This window comes from Eretmochelys imbricata, chromosome 2 (assembly GCF_965152235.1).
Source record: "Eretmochelys imbricata isolate rEreImb1 chromosome 2, rEreImb1.hap1, whole genome shotgun sequence".
NCBI classification, from domain to species: Eukaryota; Metazoa; Chordata; order Testudines; family Cheloniidae; genus Eretmochelys; species Eretmochelys imbricata.
In genome coordinates, this window is record NC_135573.1 from 22,563,019 (window position 1) to 22,578,403 (window position 15,385).

General features: G+C 40.7%; 1 protein-coding gene across 2 annotated transcripts in view; it reads left to right on the forward strand.

Annotated features, from left to right (window-relative positions):
- Positions 1 to 15,385, forward strand: part of ATAD2 (ATPase family AAA domain containing 2) — a 94,806-nt gene that overhangs the window by 31,080 nt on the left and 48,341 nt on the right. For both annotated transcript variants that reach the window (XM_077809832.1, XM_077809831.1), the window contains exons 12-16: positions 3,439 to 3,613; positions 4,542 to 4,630; positions 7,360 to 7,519; positions 12,947 to 13,037; positions 13,579 to 13,893. In XM_077809832.1, the coding sequence (XP_077665958.1) occupies positions 3,439 to 3,613; positions 4,542 to 4,630; positions 7,360 to 7,519; positions 12,947 to 13,037; positions 13,579 to 13,893 (830 nt within the window). The remainder of the gene's footprint in view (positions 1 to 3,438; positions 3,614 to 4,541; positions 4,631 to 7,359; positions 7,520 to 12,946; positions 13,038 to 13,578; positions 13,894 to 15,385) is intronic.

A 15,385-nucleotide genomic window follows, 5' to 3' on the forward strand; every position in this document is an offset into this window, starting at 1 on the left:
AGCACTGTGAGAGACACAGGGCTACCATCTGTGCCCTAGTACCAGCATCTCACCATACCTCTGAAAGGGGAGATGACACCACAATCCCTGTGATACTGCAACAACCTCCATCTTACCAGATGGTACTGACCCAGACGTTGTGTGAAGGCTATCAGGACTCTACTTTGTTCCAGATTCCTTTCTACAGAGGATCTCATTATCTCTGATAAACCTGAGTCACCAGTACTGGAAAGATCTAACAGTGCCACCTTCCCAGTACCACTATGAAAGCAGCAAGTTGAAACTTGCTTAAGTCTCCAGACTTCGATACCAGTCAGAACATAGAAGGCCCGCACCCGCACACTTATCTATCCACTCCTCCCACAAGCATTTCCCATGCATTGTAATAGGGACAGATCACTATCAACATCACCAACATTGGATTCTCCGTGTCCCAAGGGTGTTCAGAGATTGTCTCAGTGGTAGCAGCACAGTGCCATCAGGGGAAATATCAGTATTTCCATATTCAGATGACTGGCTTCGCAGGGTCTGGTCACCCCAAGAAGTTCAGTCGGCAGCATCCAGAGCATTAATGCTATTCCAATTTCTGAGCCTCTGTCAACCTCAAAAAATCTATACAAACTCCAGTACAGAGAATATACTGTATAGGAGCTACTCTTGACTCCACAACAGCAAGAACCTGCCTGCCTAAGAAAAGATTCATCACCCTATCCAACCTAATCTCAACATTAGAATGCAGCCTACTAACAACAATGAGGATTTGTCTACAGATCTTGAGCCACATGTTGCCCGCCATGTATGTGATTCCCCATGCGAGGATGAACTTCAAATGCCTCAAGATATGGATAAGAACAATATATATCCTAAACAGACACAGCCTCTCCAAATGTATGTCAGTATCTCAGAAGGTAATAGACTCTCTTACATGGTGAAGAACCTATGGAGGGTCTGCATTAGAACCCCATTATTGCATCCAGCGCTGTTGAAGACCCTCACAACAGATGTGTGTCTGTTAGGATGGGGAACTCACCTACAGAGAGAGACATCACAAGGCAAATGGTTGACACAGGAGTCGACGCTCTGTGTCAGTATTCTGGAATTGAGAGCAGTATGATATGTATGCCAACACTTTCTTTAAGCCATGCAAGATCAGTTAATCAGTCATGCTGGACAACAGGGTGACAAAGTATTATGTCAACTGGCATGGAGGAGCAAGACCCCAGTCCTTATGTGCAGAGTCACTGAGGCTGTGGAACTGGTGCATTTCCCATAAGAAATATCAGTGGTCAGTTTACCAGGCCTCCAGAATACACCTGCAAACTCCCTGAGTAGACACTTCTGGCAAGATCACAAATGGAGGATCAGAGGCTGTCATCTGCAGTATCTGCCAGACGTGGGGTATAGAATGGGTGAAATGTCACCTGTTCTGCTCCAAGGGAGGTCATTGTTGCAGCTCTCTCAGGGATGGCCTGATAACACCATGTCTCTGTATCCTTTATGCTTACTCACCTGTACCGCTGATCCTCAAGACCCTTCTCAAGATAGCTCTCATTCCTTCTCGGCATACCTTTATATCTCATGCTTAGACAGGTATGGGAGTCAAACCTCCTGAATTTCATGGAGGCATAACCCCTCAGACATCTTATCAACAAGGACCTTCCGATACAGAGCTCAGAACCCTCACCCATCCAAACCCCTCCTCTCTGAATATGAAGGTATGGCCCCTCAGTGGTTCTCAAGCTTGGAATTAACCTCTTTGGATTGAGTTGAGTCAGTTTTTTTTGTTTTTTCTTTTAATCCAATAAGAAGCCCAGTACTTGCAAGACCTACCTCTAAGGGTGGAAGCGCTTCCAATCGTGGAGCTCCCTCCATCGTCTCGAGCCTCATGAGTCCTGCTTTCTAAGATCCTGGACTGCCTATTAGAATTAAAAATACAGGGTTTTTCAATGAACTTTCAGGATACATGTGATCACCCTCACAGTCTTCCACTCACCCATCCAGGGCTTCTCAATTTTTGCCCATGCTACAACAACCAGATTTCTTAAGGGCCTATGCAACTTGTTTCCTTCCATTTGACACCCAGCCCACCAGTGCGACCTCAACCTTGTTCTAAACACCCTGAGGAGAAACCCCCATTCGAACCAATGGTGACCTGCAACCCTCTTCCACCATGTCCTCAAAACTTAATTCCTTACTGCTATCACCTTAGTGAGACAGATAGGGGAGCTGGGAGCACTCCTGGTGGACCCACCGTACACCACCTTCTACAAAGACAATTATGCTATATCCTCTTTCCGTCTGTCTGTCTTTCATGTACCCAGAGAAGAATAAAGTTTTCATGCATGGATGTCAGAAGTGCCCTTGCCTCCTATCTGTGTAGAACTAAACCATTCCGGGCGTCTCCCAGGCTATTTGTATCAATTACAGATAGGATGAAGGGCCAACAGTTTTCCATGCAAAGAGTGTCGAAGTGGGTTTGGTGTTGCATCTTGACTTGTTATGAAAATGCTGGGGAGCAGTCTCCTCACAAAGTAACAGCACGTTCCACCAGCGCTCTAGTACACATCTATAGCTCTAATGAAGGACGTTGCAACAGCAGAAATCTGCAGTTCTGGAAATTGGTCTTCTATCCATACATTTGCTAAACATTACACTATCATATCTGCTTCCAGAGATGATGCTGCCTTTGGCAATGTAGTCTTTCAGACTGTCCTGGACTTACACCCTCAGCACACACCTTCTCATTAAGTTACTCCTTGGGAGTCTACTATGGCGGAGCACCCATAGGGACGTGTATAAGAAATAGTAGAGATTACTTAGTTTACAGTAACTTGAGTTCTTCAAGATGTTTTGTCTCTCTATGGTGCTCCACTTGCCATTCTCCTTTCCTTGTGTTATGGAGTTCTGGCTTCATGATCGAGAAGGAACTGAGTGGTGGCAAGGTTGGTCCTCCCTATATGCCCTCATTTGGAGCACAAGGTGCTGTTCTGCAAAGTTATGGGTACGCAGACACTACTTTGCAGTCTCCCATTGAGAGCACACAGGCACACACACATCCTACGGTCTGGACAAAACATCTCAGAACTCAAGTTACTATCAGGTAACTAACCGCCTCTTCGCTGGGTGAAATTTTATGGCCTTTAGTTAGACTTAGATCATAGTAATCCCTTCAAGCCTTTAAATCTGTGTATCTAACAAAATACATGAATATATTTTTGTTAAATAAAACTGTATATATGTATATCAAATTTGTACATATATTTTGATTTTTAATCTGTTATGTCGCCTGCTCTATTCTCTTCCCCCTCCCCACCCCCGCACCCTCATCAACCTTCATATATTGCTGTTTTGTTGTCTTAGACCTAAAGCTCTTTGGAACAGGTACTGTTCTTTTCCAATGTATCACAACTGAAACATGGGAACTCTTGTATTTTACAGGGGTTGTCTATTCTACGGTCCACCTGGTACTGGAAAGACCCTTGTTGCTAGGGCACTTGCTAATGAGTGCAGTCAGGGTGATAGAAGAGTAGCCTTCTTTATGAGAAAAGGTGCTGATTGCCTCAGTAAATGGGTGGGAGAATCTGAACGACAGCTTCGTTTATTATTTGATCAGGTAATATTAGAATTAGACTATACACTTTTTTTATTCTATGTGGAGCTGGTATTGATATCTGTAGTTAAGGTTGCCAAACACTTTCTATTATAAGGCTCTGTTTTCACTTGCTTATAACTTTTCAAGACTTTAACTCTTGGGGCTGAAATTTTACATGGTGGTGCCTGTCTGAATTTTGTAAAGTTCTAGTAAAAATTGTCCAAATGTTTCAGGTAATGTGATTAGGGTAAGATGGGGAGGAAATTTATTTTTGCCTTTTATATATATATATATATATATATATATATAAGCTTTAGTGCCTCCATGCTTTGGTGAGATACTTGAAATTTGGCAGGCGCATGGGGAGGATATAAAAAGGTGCAGAGGGGGGTTGCAGGAGCTGGGTTGGTATGGATGGGGAGCAAAGGGAGAAGGATACAGTCTGAGAACATGGAGTCTGACAGGCCTGTATCTACTAGGGCATGCTCACCTCCAGGACCTGGTGCTGTACCCGCAGGAGTCATGTGTCTCTACATTTCTCTCTCATCAGCAAATAGCTGTGAACTGACTGGCAAAGGGTGTGTCTCATCTGCTCATAGTGGCTGGTCCATATAGAAAATAACTACCTACTATTGCTACCAGTTATTCAGTTACCTCAAGTGGTAGAGGTCGGTGCTGTGGCTATAAAAGCCTGAACCTTCCTGATGACTCCATGTGGGGTAGGAGGGTCAATATGGTTGTACATGATAGAACTTGTTTTTTAAGGGTAAGGTTTTTTTGTTTTGGGGGATTTTTTTGAAAGTAAATAACGTCCAGGAATCTGTGTGGCATTAATTCTGGCATTTCTTAACTTTTGAGTGCTTAATGTTCTTCTAATGTAGTTTTTTGGGTGCATTATATTTTACATCTATTATTGTTTCAATATTCCTGAGTCTGCCTTTCCTTTTAGGCCTATCAGATGCGTCCTTCAATTATTTTCTTTGATGAGATAGATGGTTTGGCTCCTGTACGATCCAGTAGACAAGATCAAATTCACAGGTATTACACTTTATATTTTAAAAAGTCGAAGAGAGTTAAAATCTGCTTGAGCCTTGTAAGAGGGGGAGGCTATAGTGTTACTAGTCTTTTATTCGTGTGTGTGTGTGTGTGTGTGTATTTATTTTTTTATATATATATGGGCATCAGCATTGGGAGGCCTCTCTAAACTTGAGTAGTATTAAGTTGCAAGTAATTAGATCTTGTGATACCAAGCTCAGTGTGAAAAGAAAAGGAGTACTTGTGGCACCTTAGAGACTAATCAATTTATTTGAGAATAAGCTTTCGTGAGCTACAGCTCGCTTCATCGGATGCAAGCTCAGCGTGGTGTTTTAATTTTTTGTAATTTAGTTTCTCTGACACGCTCCTATGTTTGTACAACCCTCCAAATGAAATTATATTTCCAGTCTGTCTGTTTGCTTTCCTTGTGGATTTAACCCTTTTCAAGCAATATCATCATCAGGGCCATATATATAAAATCAGTTGTTGCCCTTTGAACTGCAAAATTCTCTTTGAATCTGCCTTATAATTGTTAAATAAATACATTTTTTGTTAGTTTCTAAGGTCCCACAAGTACTCCTTTTCCTTATAATTTTGTTGCAATATCCAAAACTTCATTTTAAAACAAAGTCTTTAGCCTTTATGGTTGCAATGAGAACCTTCAAATGAGAACCAAGTGTGAACCAGTGCAGTTATGTCTGCTGTCTCAGTATGCAGTCTGAAACCATAGCTCTGAGAGAAGTGTGACTTGCTTCCATTCATCCTCTTAGGGTGTCATCTTTTGAAGTCCAAAAACCATCAAGTTAATGTACTTTGCCTTGGGTGTATTTTGTGGTAGCGTGAAGTTACTGTCAGAGCTTGCTGAGGTAGAGTTATGAGAAGTTCAGTCCTACATCCCCCACATCTGAAGTTGCATGTCCCCCAATCTGAAAGAGGTGGTATATCTTTACCATAGCACTGAGAATCAGCTGCCTCCTGGTTGCTTTAAAAAAAAAAAAAAAGGCACCACCAGGGCCAGGTCTGCACTAGCATTCTACTTTGGTATAGCTACATCTCTCAGGGGTGTGAAAAATTCACACACCTGAGAGCTGTAGCTGTAACAACCTAACACCTTGTATAGATGGCACTAGGAAGAATTCTTCTGTTTACCTAGCTGCCACCTCTCTTGGAGGTGGATTACCTACACTGATGGGAGAAGCTCCTGTTAGCGTAGGTAGTGTCTACGCTGAAGCGCTACAGCTTTTTTAACTGTAAACAAACCCCAGGTCTTCTGGGATGCCAAAAGCTCCAGCTGTCAACATCTCTAGCTTTCCTGCAACAACTTTTCCATTTGGCACTTTTAGTACAGAAATTGGCAATACACTGAAACTTTGGGCCAGTATGAAAATGAAGAACATTAAAAAATAACAATGGATGACATACAGGCCAGCACAGGTATAAATAGAAGAGAGCTTGAGGGACATAAATCCACACCGTGTAGAGTTCAAGCACGAGAGTTTATTATGTACAGCACTGACAAAGTGTCACCTTGCTTATTAGGCTCAGAGACGCTGTCAATTAATTGATCACAATGGAATATATGGATTTTCCATGGGCGGGGGAGAGTGACAGGGTAGGCAGTCCCACTTCCCTGGATAGGTCTAGCAGCAAGACATGATAGCACAGTAGCCAATGGTCAAAGATTACATAATGTCTCTGCCCAGGGTCTCAAGTTAACAATTTAACATTTAATTAGTACTTTAATAAATGTATTAGTATAAAAATATATACGTTGAATTCTGATTTGAGGTCCAAAGGAATGAAGTAGCTCCTTTGACTGTCCAACAGATACATATCTAGGAGTAAAAACAAAGAGACCGTGAAAGTATATGGCAGTAAAGATTGTCTTTCAAGTTGCTCATTTGTATTTTAAGGCAGGCATTGGTCCTTGGGAAAGGGAGGTGGGAGGAGGCCATATCTTATACTGACATGCTTGAACCTTTCATAAACTCAAGGTTGGATGTGTGGGAAGAACATCTCCCTACAGAAGAAACTGATACAACAGAAACAGGGCTTCTTTGTTCTATTTGCAACTTTAAATAAGAAGCAATTATTGCCCCCAACATCTGGTGTTTTGCTGACCAGGCATATCTTAGCAAAAGCAAGGTTATCTTTGGTTATTCTGCCTTCTCTTAGCTATTGCTAGGCCTCTGACCTCTTGACCAAACTCTGGACTTTGGGCCTGTACACAAATCCATATACCAGGTTGTTATGTCAGCAATGGATTTTAACCCTTTAGAGCTCAGAGAGGGGTATTTGCATAACTTGGGATTCCCTGCTGTATAAGTTAGGCTTGACCATAGTATGCTTATTACAAGTAATACTATTGTTTGTATTGAGTAGTGCCCAGAGGCCCTATTCATATTGTGGTAGATTCTATACAGACATGCCCTCTTTGGGGTAGGTATCCTCTTGTTACTTAGATTACAAGTACAATCTTTACCTTTTGGATTCAAAAAGGTTTGTTCAAGACTTTGATTCTTATCATGGTGTCTTTGTGGTCTTTGTTTGCTTATCTTGGGGGGGGGGGGGAAATGTTCTACACAAAATATCATAAAAGGCTCTTTTAGTGACCAAAAAATAATTCTAGCAACAAAATCTTTTCCTTTCTTGATTGAAACTTGGGAAGAGAGGTCACGCTCAATGTAACAAAGGCTTAGTAAACTGAGTGAATAAAAGCATTTCTCTGTCAGTTCTATTGTATCTACGCTACTGGCACTTATGGATGGCTTGGATAGCAGAGGAGAGATTGTGGTAATTGGAGCTACCAACAGACTGGATTCAATAGATCCTGCTTTACGAAGACCTGGACGTTTTGACAGAGAATTCCTTTTCACCTTGCCAGATAAAGAGGTAAAATCTTTGATTCAACCTTAACAATAAGGTGTCAAATTATTTCTTTATAGCATAAGCCACTGTGTATTGTGGAGAAATGAAGGATGTTTGGGAATGGTGAAGTTGGGATTCTGTGCTTTACTACTTGAGTGATAAAGAGGTGAGGTAATTGTTTCTTGTGGAGCGTAGGTAGGGTACTGAAAACACCACATGTACAAAACCCTTTCATTGACCATCAATTTTGTAGCACTAGTTCCACTTTGACCATGCAGAAAAGTTGAATGTCCCCAAATAATGACACTTAATGATGCAATTACAGTGGCCTGCAATTAGCTGTAAAATATGGCAGTCTACATAGCAGAGAACCTGAAAATGAGAGAATGGTATATGTGACAGAACTACATTTAATTATGAGCCACTCTTGGATTAACATTTTTAAATGTGCTCCAGCTTACTTAACACTTCTGATGTTAGCCTGGTTCAAAGTTGCCTTTGTGAAAAATTAATTTTGTGGTGTTTACATCTGCGTGGTGGGCAACCCCACTAGACTCGTTTTAATCTGAAGTTTGTGTTTTGATATGGATATCAGTTCTGCTGTTTTGAGGTAAGGGGAAGGGTGTGTATTTTAAATCCCCATCTAGTAACGTATTTAAGCACACGTTTATCTTTTAAGTGTGTGAATAGTCACATGGTAAAGTTGGGCGCAGTGCTTAAAGTGCTACGATGTACCAGTGCCTTAAACATTTGAATTCATCATTAACATTCTGTGTTTAGGCTTGGCAGCATTTTATTGTAATTGAAGTATGTCAGTAAAAAATATTGACTGGTGACAGTCAGTGGGAGTGCAACTCCCCCGACCCTCCTTGCACTGCTGCAGGGCCAGTGACGCTAGATTTCTGCAGGTGCAGAGAGCCCTCTGAAGCTCCATTGTCACGGCCACACTCCCATGGCAGCAGGGCTGCAGAGGGCTTCTTGCACAGCTAGTGACACCCAGTCCCTGTAGGCAGAAGATGCAGGGAAGGCTGCAGTCTTGGTGTGGCAGAGCAGAGACACCCTGGCCAGGAGAACGAGCCTCCAGCCACATAGGGGAGGCCACCAACTGCTGAATGGCTCTTGGATGGGGACAGAGCCATTCAGCAGTGGGGCAGCTTCCCCTGAAGCTGGGGATTTGTCTTCCTCCTCACAGTCCAGGCCCAGGGTCTCTGCTCTGTCTCACCAGGATCGCAGCATTTCTCACACCTGCAGGAACTAGGTGTCACCAACCCCACAGCCATGCAAAGAACCCTCTGCAGCTCCACTGTTGTGGCCCCACTCACTCACCCACCAGCCAGTAACGTGGGGGCCATCCCCAGGCGGGAATGGTTCAGTAGAACCCCACAGCTGAGTGTTCATCATCCTCCTTTCAGTCCTGGCCTGGAGTTTCTGCTTCCATACTTTATCTTGGGCTCCATGTCCAGGCAGGCAGCCACCTGCAGGATCACTGGCAGTGCTCGGAGCTCCTGCAGCCATGCTGTCAGCACTGTTCTAACCCTAACCTTACCCCTCTATAATTTCTAGCTACTGTAAAACACTTAAAAATAAAAAATAATATCCTTAAAAATAAAATATATTAATCCTGGTACCTAGTGACAGATATTTCTAATCATACTAAAATTATTAAAACCTAAGAAAAGAGGTACAGGTTAGCTCAGATGCAACACAGAATACGATTAGGTTACCTATTAGACATTATTGGATTGAAGTTGTCTATGTAACAGTTATTTTTGTTGGTAGATTCTCAGTGCCTGTTCTCTTACATACTTAAACTGGGCTTTTGCAAACGTTCAAACTCAGCTGGGCTGAAGAGCTTTAAATTTTGTTCCGTTCGTTGAAAATGTTCTTGCTGTTTAATCAAAAGTATGAGTTAAAATATTAAATATGAATAACTCAGAATAGCTAGTCCTTCTCCTCCTTGATGTCAAATACTTTTTAAGTTGAGGGTCTTCTCTGTTTAATATAAAATAAAAATTAAGGAAATGGGAGTTGCACTATAATAAATTTGGGGATAGCTTGACACTTTAGAAGTAGATGGCTAGTTCCAAAGATCTATAATCCAAATTCTTCCCTCCACATTCTATGAAAGGCCTGAAGGTTCTTGTCCTAATTGTACATCAGTCTCACCTCTACTTCCCTGATGCACGTGCCTACAAGTCTACCAACTGAGGCATGTGGAAACACTATCTTCCTCTTACTGTATTTCTACTTCTCTCTGTGTTACCACCTTTTAAAAAGGAACCGGTGACCTAGTTATTCTATGGAGCAGAGCTGTCTGGGCCACTTAAGGCTCTACGGCAATGTGAACCTTTGAATTTTGTCTTAGTAAAGCATAACTCCTGGGGAAATGGTCTGTTAAGATCTTTTAGAGCAAACATCAGTATTGGTAAAAATCATTTTAAAGTAAATGACACTTGAGACTGAAACCAGTTTTCACTGTATGATGGGTTTTACAGACCCCATACTAACCTAGAGCAAGGCATGGGTCAGTACTGGGCAAGGAAGACCACATTCCTTAGCAGCTGCCAGGCATGCTGCAGTTGAAGGAACAGCTTAAAAGGGCATTGGGAGCCCAGAGGCAAGGGGGGGAAAGAGCTGCAGGCCGTACCAGAAAGTGAGGCTGACACAGGGAACTGTTAGGAAGAGTGATTACAGCATTAGTAACGCCACTGTGGAAGCAGTGATCCATATTCTCCACCCCATTTTGCAGTTGGGAACCGAAGAGAGGCCTCAAAGGAGGAGACGTTGTTCCCTGGTAGACTGTGCTGATACTGTACTGCTAAGACTGGGACCATGTCCCAGACAGAGGAGCCACAGCCCAGTAGGAAGTGACCCATAAAGCAGCGTAACTTCGGGAGGACCAAGTGGTCCAGACACTGCACCACTCCTTTAGGGCCCTGGTTTGGGACCCCCTAGCCTTTGTTGTGTCAGAATCTCAAGGGGTTGGGGGGAGGAGAAGAGGCATACGGAAGGAACCGTGGCCCACGTATACAACCCAGCAGGGCTCCCTCCAGGATGAGCAGACTGAAGAGAACTGTGGAGCCATTGCCTGGCCACTAGGCCAGTTGGCTGGTGGACTGACACACTGTACTGTTAATGTGGCCTAAAATGTATAACACAAAAGCATGCCTCACCTATTTAGAATAATCTTGACCCTTTCTGGTAGAGGGACTGTGTGGTTTGTTTTTTTAAATAGGTTGAATACAAGCTAAAAATCTGAACTGCTAGTACTTCTATTAATGTGTTAAGAAGAATCTCTGTTATGAAGGAGAGAACTTCAGATCTAGATAAAGCTGACTGAATGACTACAAACTTTTAGATGGAGAAAGTGAGTAGTATGTGAGAGGCAAAGTAGTGTTTGCATACTGAAAATCATTTTGAACTAACTTGGCAGTTCCCAGACTGTTGTCATTGAAGCAGATACTGGTTCTCTGCACAGAGATGGCTAGTTTTATTGTGCTGGTTGTCATCCTAGTTTCCAGCTGCTTCCTTAAGTGTCCAAGGTTTTCATTGTGAAGAGCGTGTTGGAGGCTTGTGAAAATAACTGGAAGCAAAATTGGAGGAGCTAGCTTATTTGCTTACACTAATTGTGGTTGTGAGAAGGAAATGCAGCCAACAGTAAACAAGGGCTACCAACTAGCAGTGGAAGAAGAATGTCCAGGGGATGAAGGGAACCAAACTGAGAGGAAGGAAGTATGTGCAGTGGAAGACCAGGTAACGGAGAAACATGTGGCCAAAGCAAGGGCGGGGAGAAGAGAAGAAAGTGGAGACAAGGGGATATGAAATGAAAAGCAAAAAATACACTGTGACTGACGGTTTTTGAGAAGGGCCAGAAAGGTTAATGGGTTAAAGACTGGTAAAAATACATAAATACTACTTTAAAATAATTGCCATAGTTCCTGCATAGATGGTGTGATTATAAATGGGAAAGGAGGTGGTCTTAAATTAGGTTTCAGAGTAACAGCCGTGTTAGTCTGTATTTGCAAAAAGAAAAGGAGTACTTGTGGCACCTTAGAGACTAACCAATTTATTTGAGCATGAGCTTTCGTGAGCTACAGCTCACTTCATCTGCAGTTTCCACGGTATGCATCCGATGAAGTGAGCTGTAGCTCACGAAAGCTCATGCTCAAATAAATTGGTCTTAAAATATAATTTCTATTTTACGTGAGCTGCACTGTGGAAGAATTCTACCAACCCCTAATCTAATTTATTAATCTGAATGCCAGGAAATACTTTAGGAATCATTGTATTTAGCCAGAGATTCAATTTTTGAAGACCGAATGGGGACAGAGCACCCCTTGCAGGTTTTCTGGTTCAGTGACAGTTGTTTAGGCCAGGTAATAGCAATTATTACCATTATAAAACTTGTCTTAATTGCTACTGTTAGTCTAAATATAAAACATAAAGCCAAGGCCACTTTGTTTTTAAAAATAAATGTGTTTAAAATGAAATCTGAATTTAATACAAAATATATTAAGGCCTAAACTTCCTATTATCTCTTAAAACATTTTAAATAAAAAAAAAAATGCTGAATCCATGAGCCACTACCCAAAACTGAGTAAAAGTCTGCTTTTGCTGTACAAAAAAAAATCATGAGGGAAAAAAATCTAACTTTTGAGGTCAAGCCTTATAAATATGGCATGGTACTAGTAAATAGGCAATATATTGTTCATCATTTTTAGCGTACTAAAAATGTACAATTAATAAACTGAAAATATTAAGCTATATAGTTGTTTAAATAAATGTATACAGTTTATAGTGTACCCTTCTAGGTAGCAAAAAGATGTACCAAATCTAGTATAATGGCTCTATTTAGCTATAAATCAACAGGTTTAATGGTTATATCAAGCAAGAAGGATGTACCTTATTTTCCTTTTTTAAAAAAAAAAAAAACCTGAAGTAAAAATTGAAAAGTTGATGGAAAATTAATGATTTAAATTAAGGCTTTCATCTTGATTAAAATCATTTACATTGCCTTGATTTTAAATCAATCCACTGGGAAGGTAGCTGAACTAACAGGTCTCCCATCTTGAACTTGTGATTCTATAAATTTGGAAAATTTTCCTTAGGAAAAATATATCGTTACCAACCTTAGCTAGAAGTGGAGAGAATTCTTCCAAGATCATTAGGCTTAAACTTAAGAGAACTCACTTTTTGTCCTGGGAGCTTTCAATGGCTTTCCTTGTTAAAAGGAACACCTGAAAAGAAGTGTGTCCAATTTAAGAAGCATCTAAAACCTTAAATTTGTTGGAAAGAATAGTCACTATTTTAGGAAAGTAAATTCTAGTAATATATCATTTCCTTTTTAAGAAAAGAGGTGATTATATTGTCATCTACTTTTAAACTAAAGATTTTTACAGGGGAAAAACAGGATGTGCTCTTTTTTTAAAAAAAAAAAGTCTTTATTTCTAGGCTAGAAAAGAGATTCTCAAGATTCACACAAGAGACTGGACCCCTAAGCCATTGGACGCGTTTCTTGAAGAGTTAGCAGAAAAATGTGTTGGTAAGATTAAGAACCAAAAGAGTTATCAGAGAATACAAGTGACTAACTTATAGTTTAGCACATTCTCATCTAAAAGCTTAATACTAAGCTTATTTAATTAAAATATTTATTTTTCTTTGATTTTTTTCATCCACTAATTGTTAGAAGTTGTTTTTATATGAATATAGACATTTATTTTTAACCACACTCACACTTTCACCATTCTTCTGGCAAAGGGGGCTGGATGCAGTTCTCTTTTAGAAGTCCATCTAGACCACTAAGAATGCAATCTTGTAATGTGTCTGCTCAGGGTCCCACTTACGTCAGTGAGGCTTTGCACAGGCAGAGAAGACCACCAGCAGAGTAGTTGGGCGATAGCAGTATGAGGCATTTCTTACTTATATCCCTTCCTTTTTCTCCCAGAAGGTTGAGCATGCTGCCTCTGTTAGGCTTCATCTCCTGCTGGGCCAGATAGTTACATACTCTAGCTTTGCGTATACTGCTTCTAGACCTTTTTTGGTTGTCTGAGACAAAGTACTAAATTTCACTTATTTGTTCATAGGATATTGTGGTGCAGATATTAAGTCCATATGTTCTGAAGCTGCTTTGTGTGCCTTGCGCCGACGTTATCCTCAGATATACACTAGCAGTGAGAAGTTGCAGTTGGATATCTCTTCTATTAAAATAACAGCTAAGGATTTTGTTGTGGCTATGCAGAAGACTATACCAGCTTCTCAAAGAGCTGTGACTTCACCTGGCCAAGCACTCTCAGCCATTTCTAAACCACTGCTTGAAAAAACACTTCACAGAATTTTAGGAGCCCTACAAAGAGTGTTTCCACATGTGGAGCTTGGAATAAAAAAAGGACAAAAGACAGGTAAAACACTCTATTATTATTTTTATTTTATTAATTTATTTTGAATTATTTTGAATTCATATTTCTGTCACGGTAAAAGCTTTTTTTAATTTGTGACGTTAACACACTAAATGTATTTTACATTTCCCAATTTCTGTGTGTGCATGTAAACTTTTGGACAGTAGAATTTTGGTTATTTGTGATGGCTGAGTCTTCCATGGTTCTGCGGCCATGGAATCTACCCCAGATACAGAGTTTTGTTGAAAGAAATTTAGGCTTAACTTCATTCCTTACATTTACAAGAACATCCCATATGTAAAACAGTGCATACAGTGAACCTCAGAGTTATGAACACCAGAGTTACGAACTGATCAGTCAAACACACACCTCACATGAAACCGGATGTACACAATCTGGCAGCAACAGAGACCAAAAAAAAAACCCAACCAAATTCAGTACTGTGTTTAAACTTAAACTATTAAAAAAAGGAAAGCTGCAGAAGAAAAATGCTTAGTAAAGTTTCAAAGCTGCATTAAGTCAATGTTCAGTTGTAAACTTTTGAAAGAACAACCATAACGTTTTGTTCAGAGTTATGAACAACCTCCACTCCTGAGGTGTTTATAACTGAGGTTCTACTGTAATTGTATTCCTTTGTCCTGAGATAGCATGAAATAATAGATCTGAGAGGTGTGAACTACACTCATTCATCTCAGTGTGGTAATGCTAAAGCCCAGAGAACATGGGAATTGCCATACTGGAGCAGACCTGTGATTCATGTACTATAGTAGCTTGTCTCCAAAAACGGCCATCACCAGATTCTTCAGAGAAGGTGCAAGAAACCCCCAGTAGGCAGACATGGAATAATCTAGATGCCCGGTAAAGTCTCCTCATCATCCCTAATAGGTAGGGATTGGTTGCAAAACCTAAAGTATGAGGATTTTATGTCCCTCCCCAAACCTTTTTAACATTAACTGTTATTATTCTGGAAATTCTACTTATACCTAAACATCCAATCCCTCTCTGAACAACTTCAAAACTTTGTCTTTACTGAGAATTAATAGTCCTGATTTCAGTCATGGCTAGCAGTCGTGTCTTGACATGTGCAAACCTCTGCCCACCAGCGGTTAAGGGTGAGAAAATTCCTTCCTTCCAACTGCCGTATATCCAGCTCCTCTTCTGCCCTTTTTTCTGAAGCTAAAACCTCTAGTTTTGCCCGACGACACATACGCTGCACTTGAATATGAGCATACAGAATTGTAATGCATTTGAAAAAAGCATAAAGTAAACTGTAAAACATTTCACAATTAAGATTTATATCTAATACAAAACAAATAATAATTACACTACAACTTGCATTTCAGAGTTATTAAGCATCACTCTCCTGCAGAATCAGAGTTCATGTTATGCAGAGTGCAAAGGTTCTACTTGTCTACAAGTATGCATGGCTCTTTTCAGGCATAGAAACAACAGAATTTTTACCCTGAAGAATTTTATAATCCAATTTATAATTGTA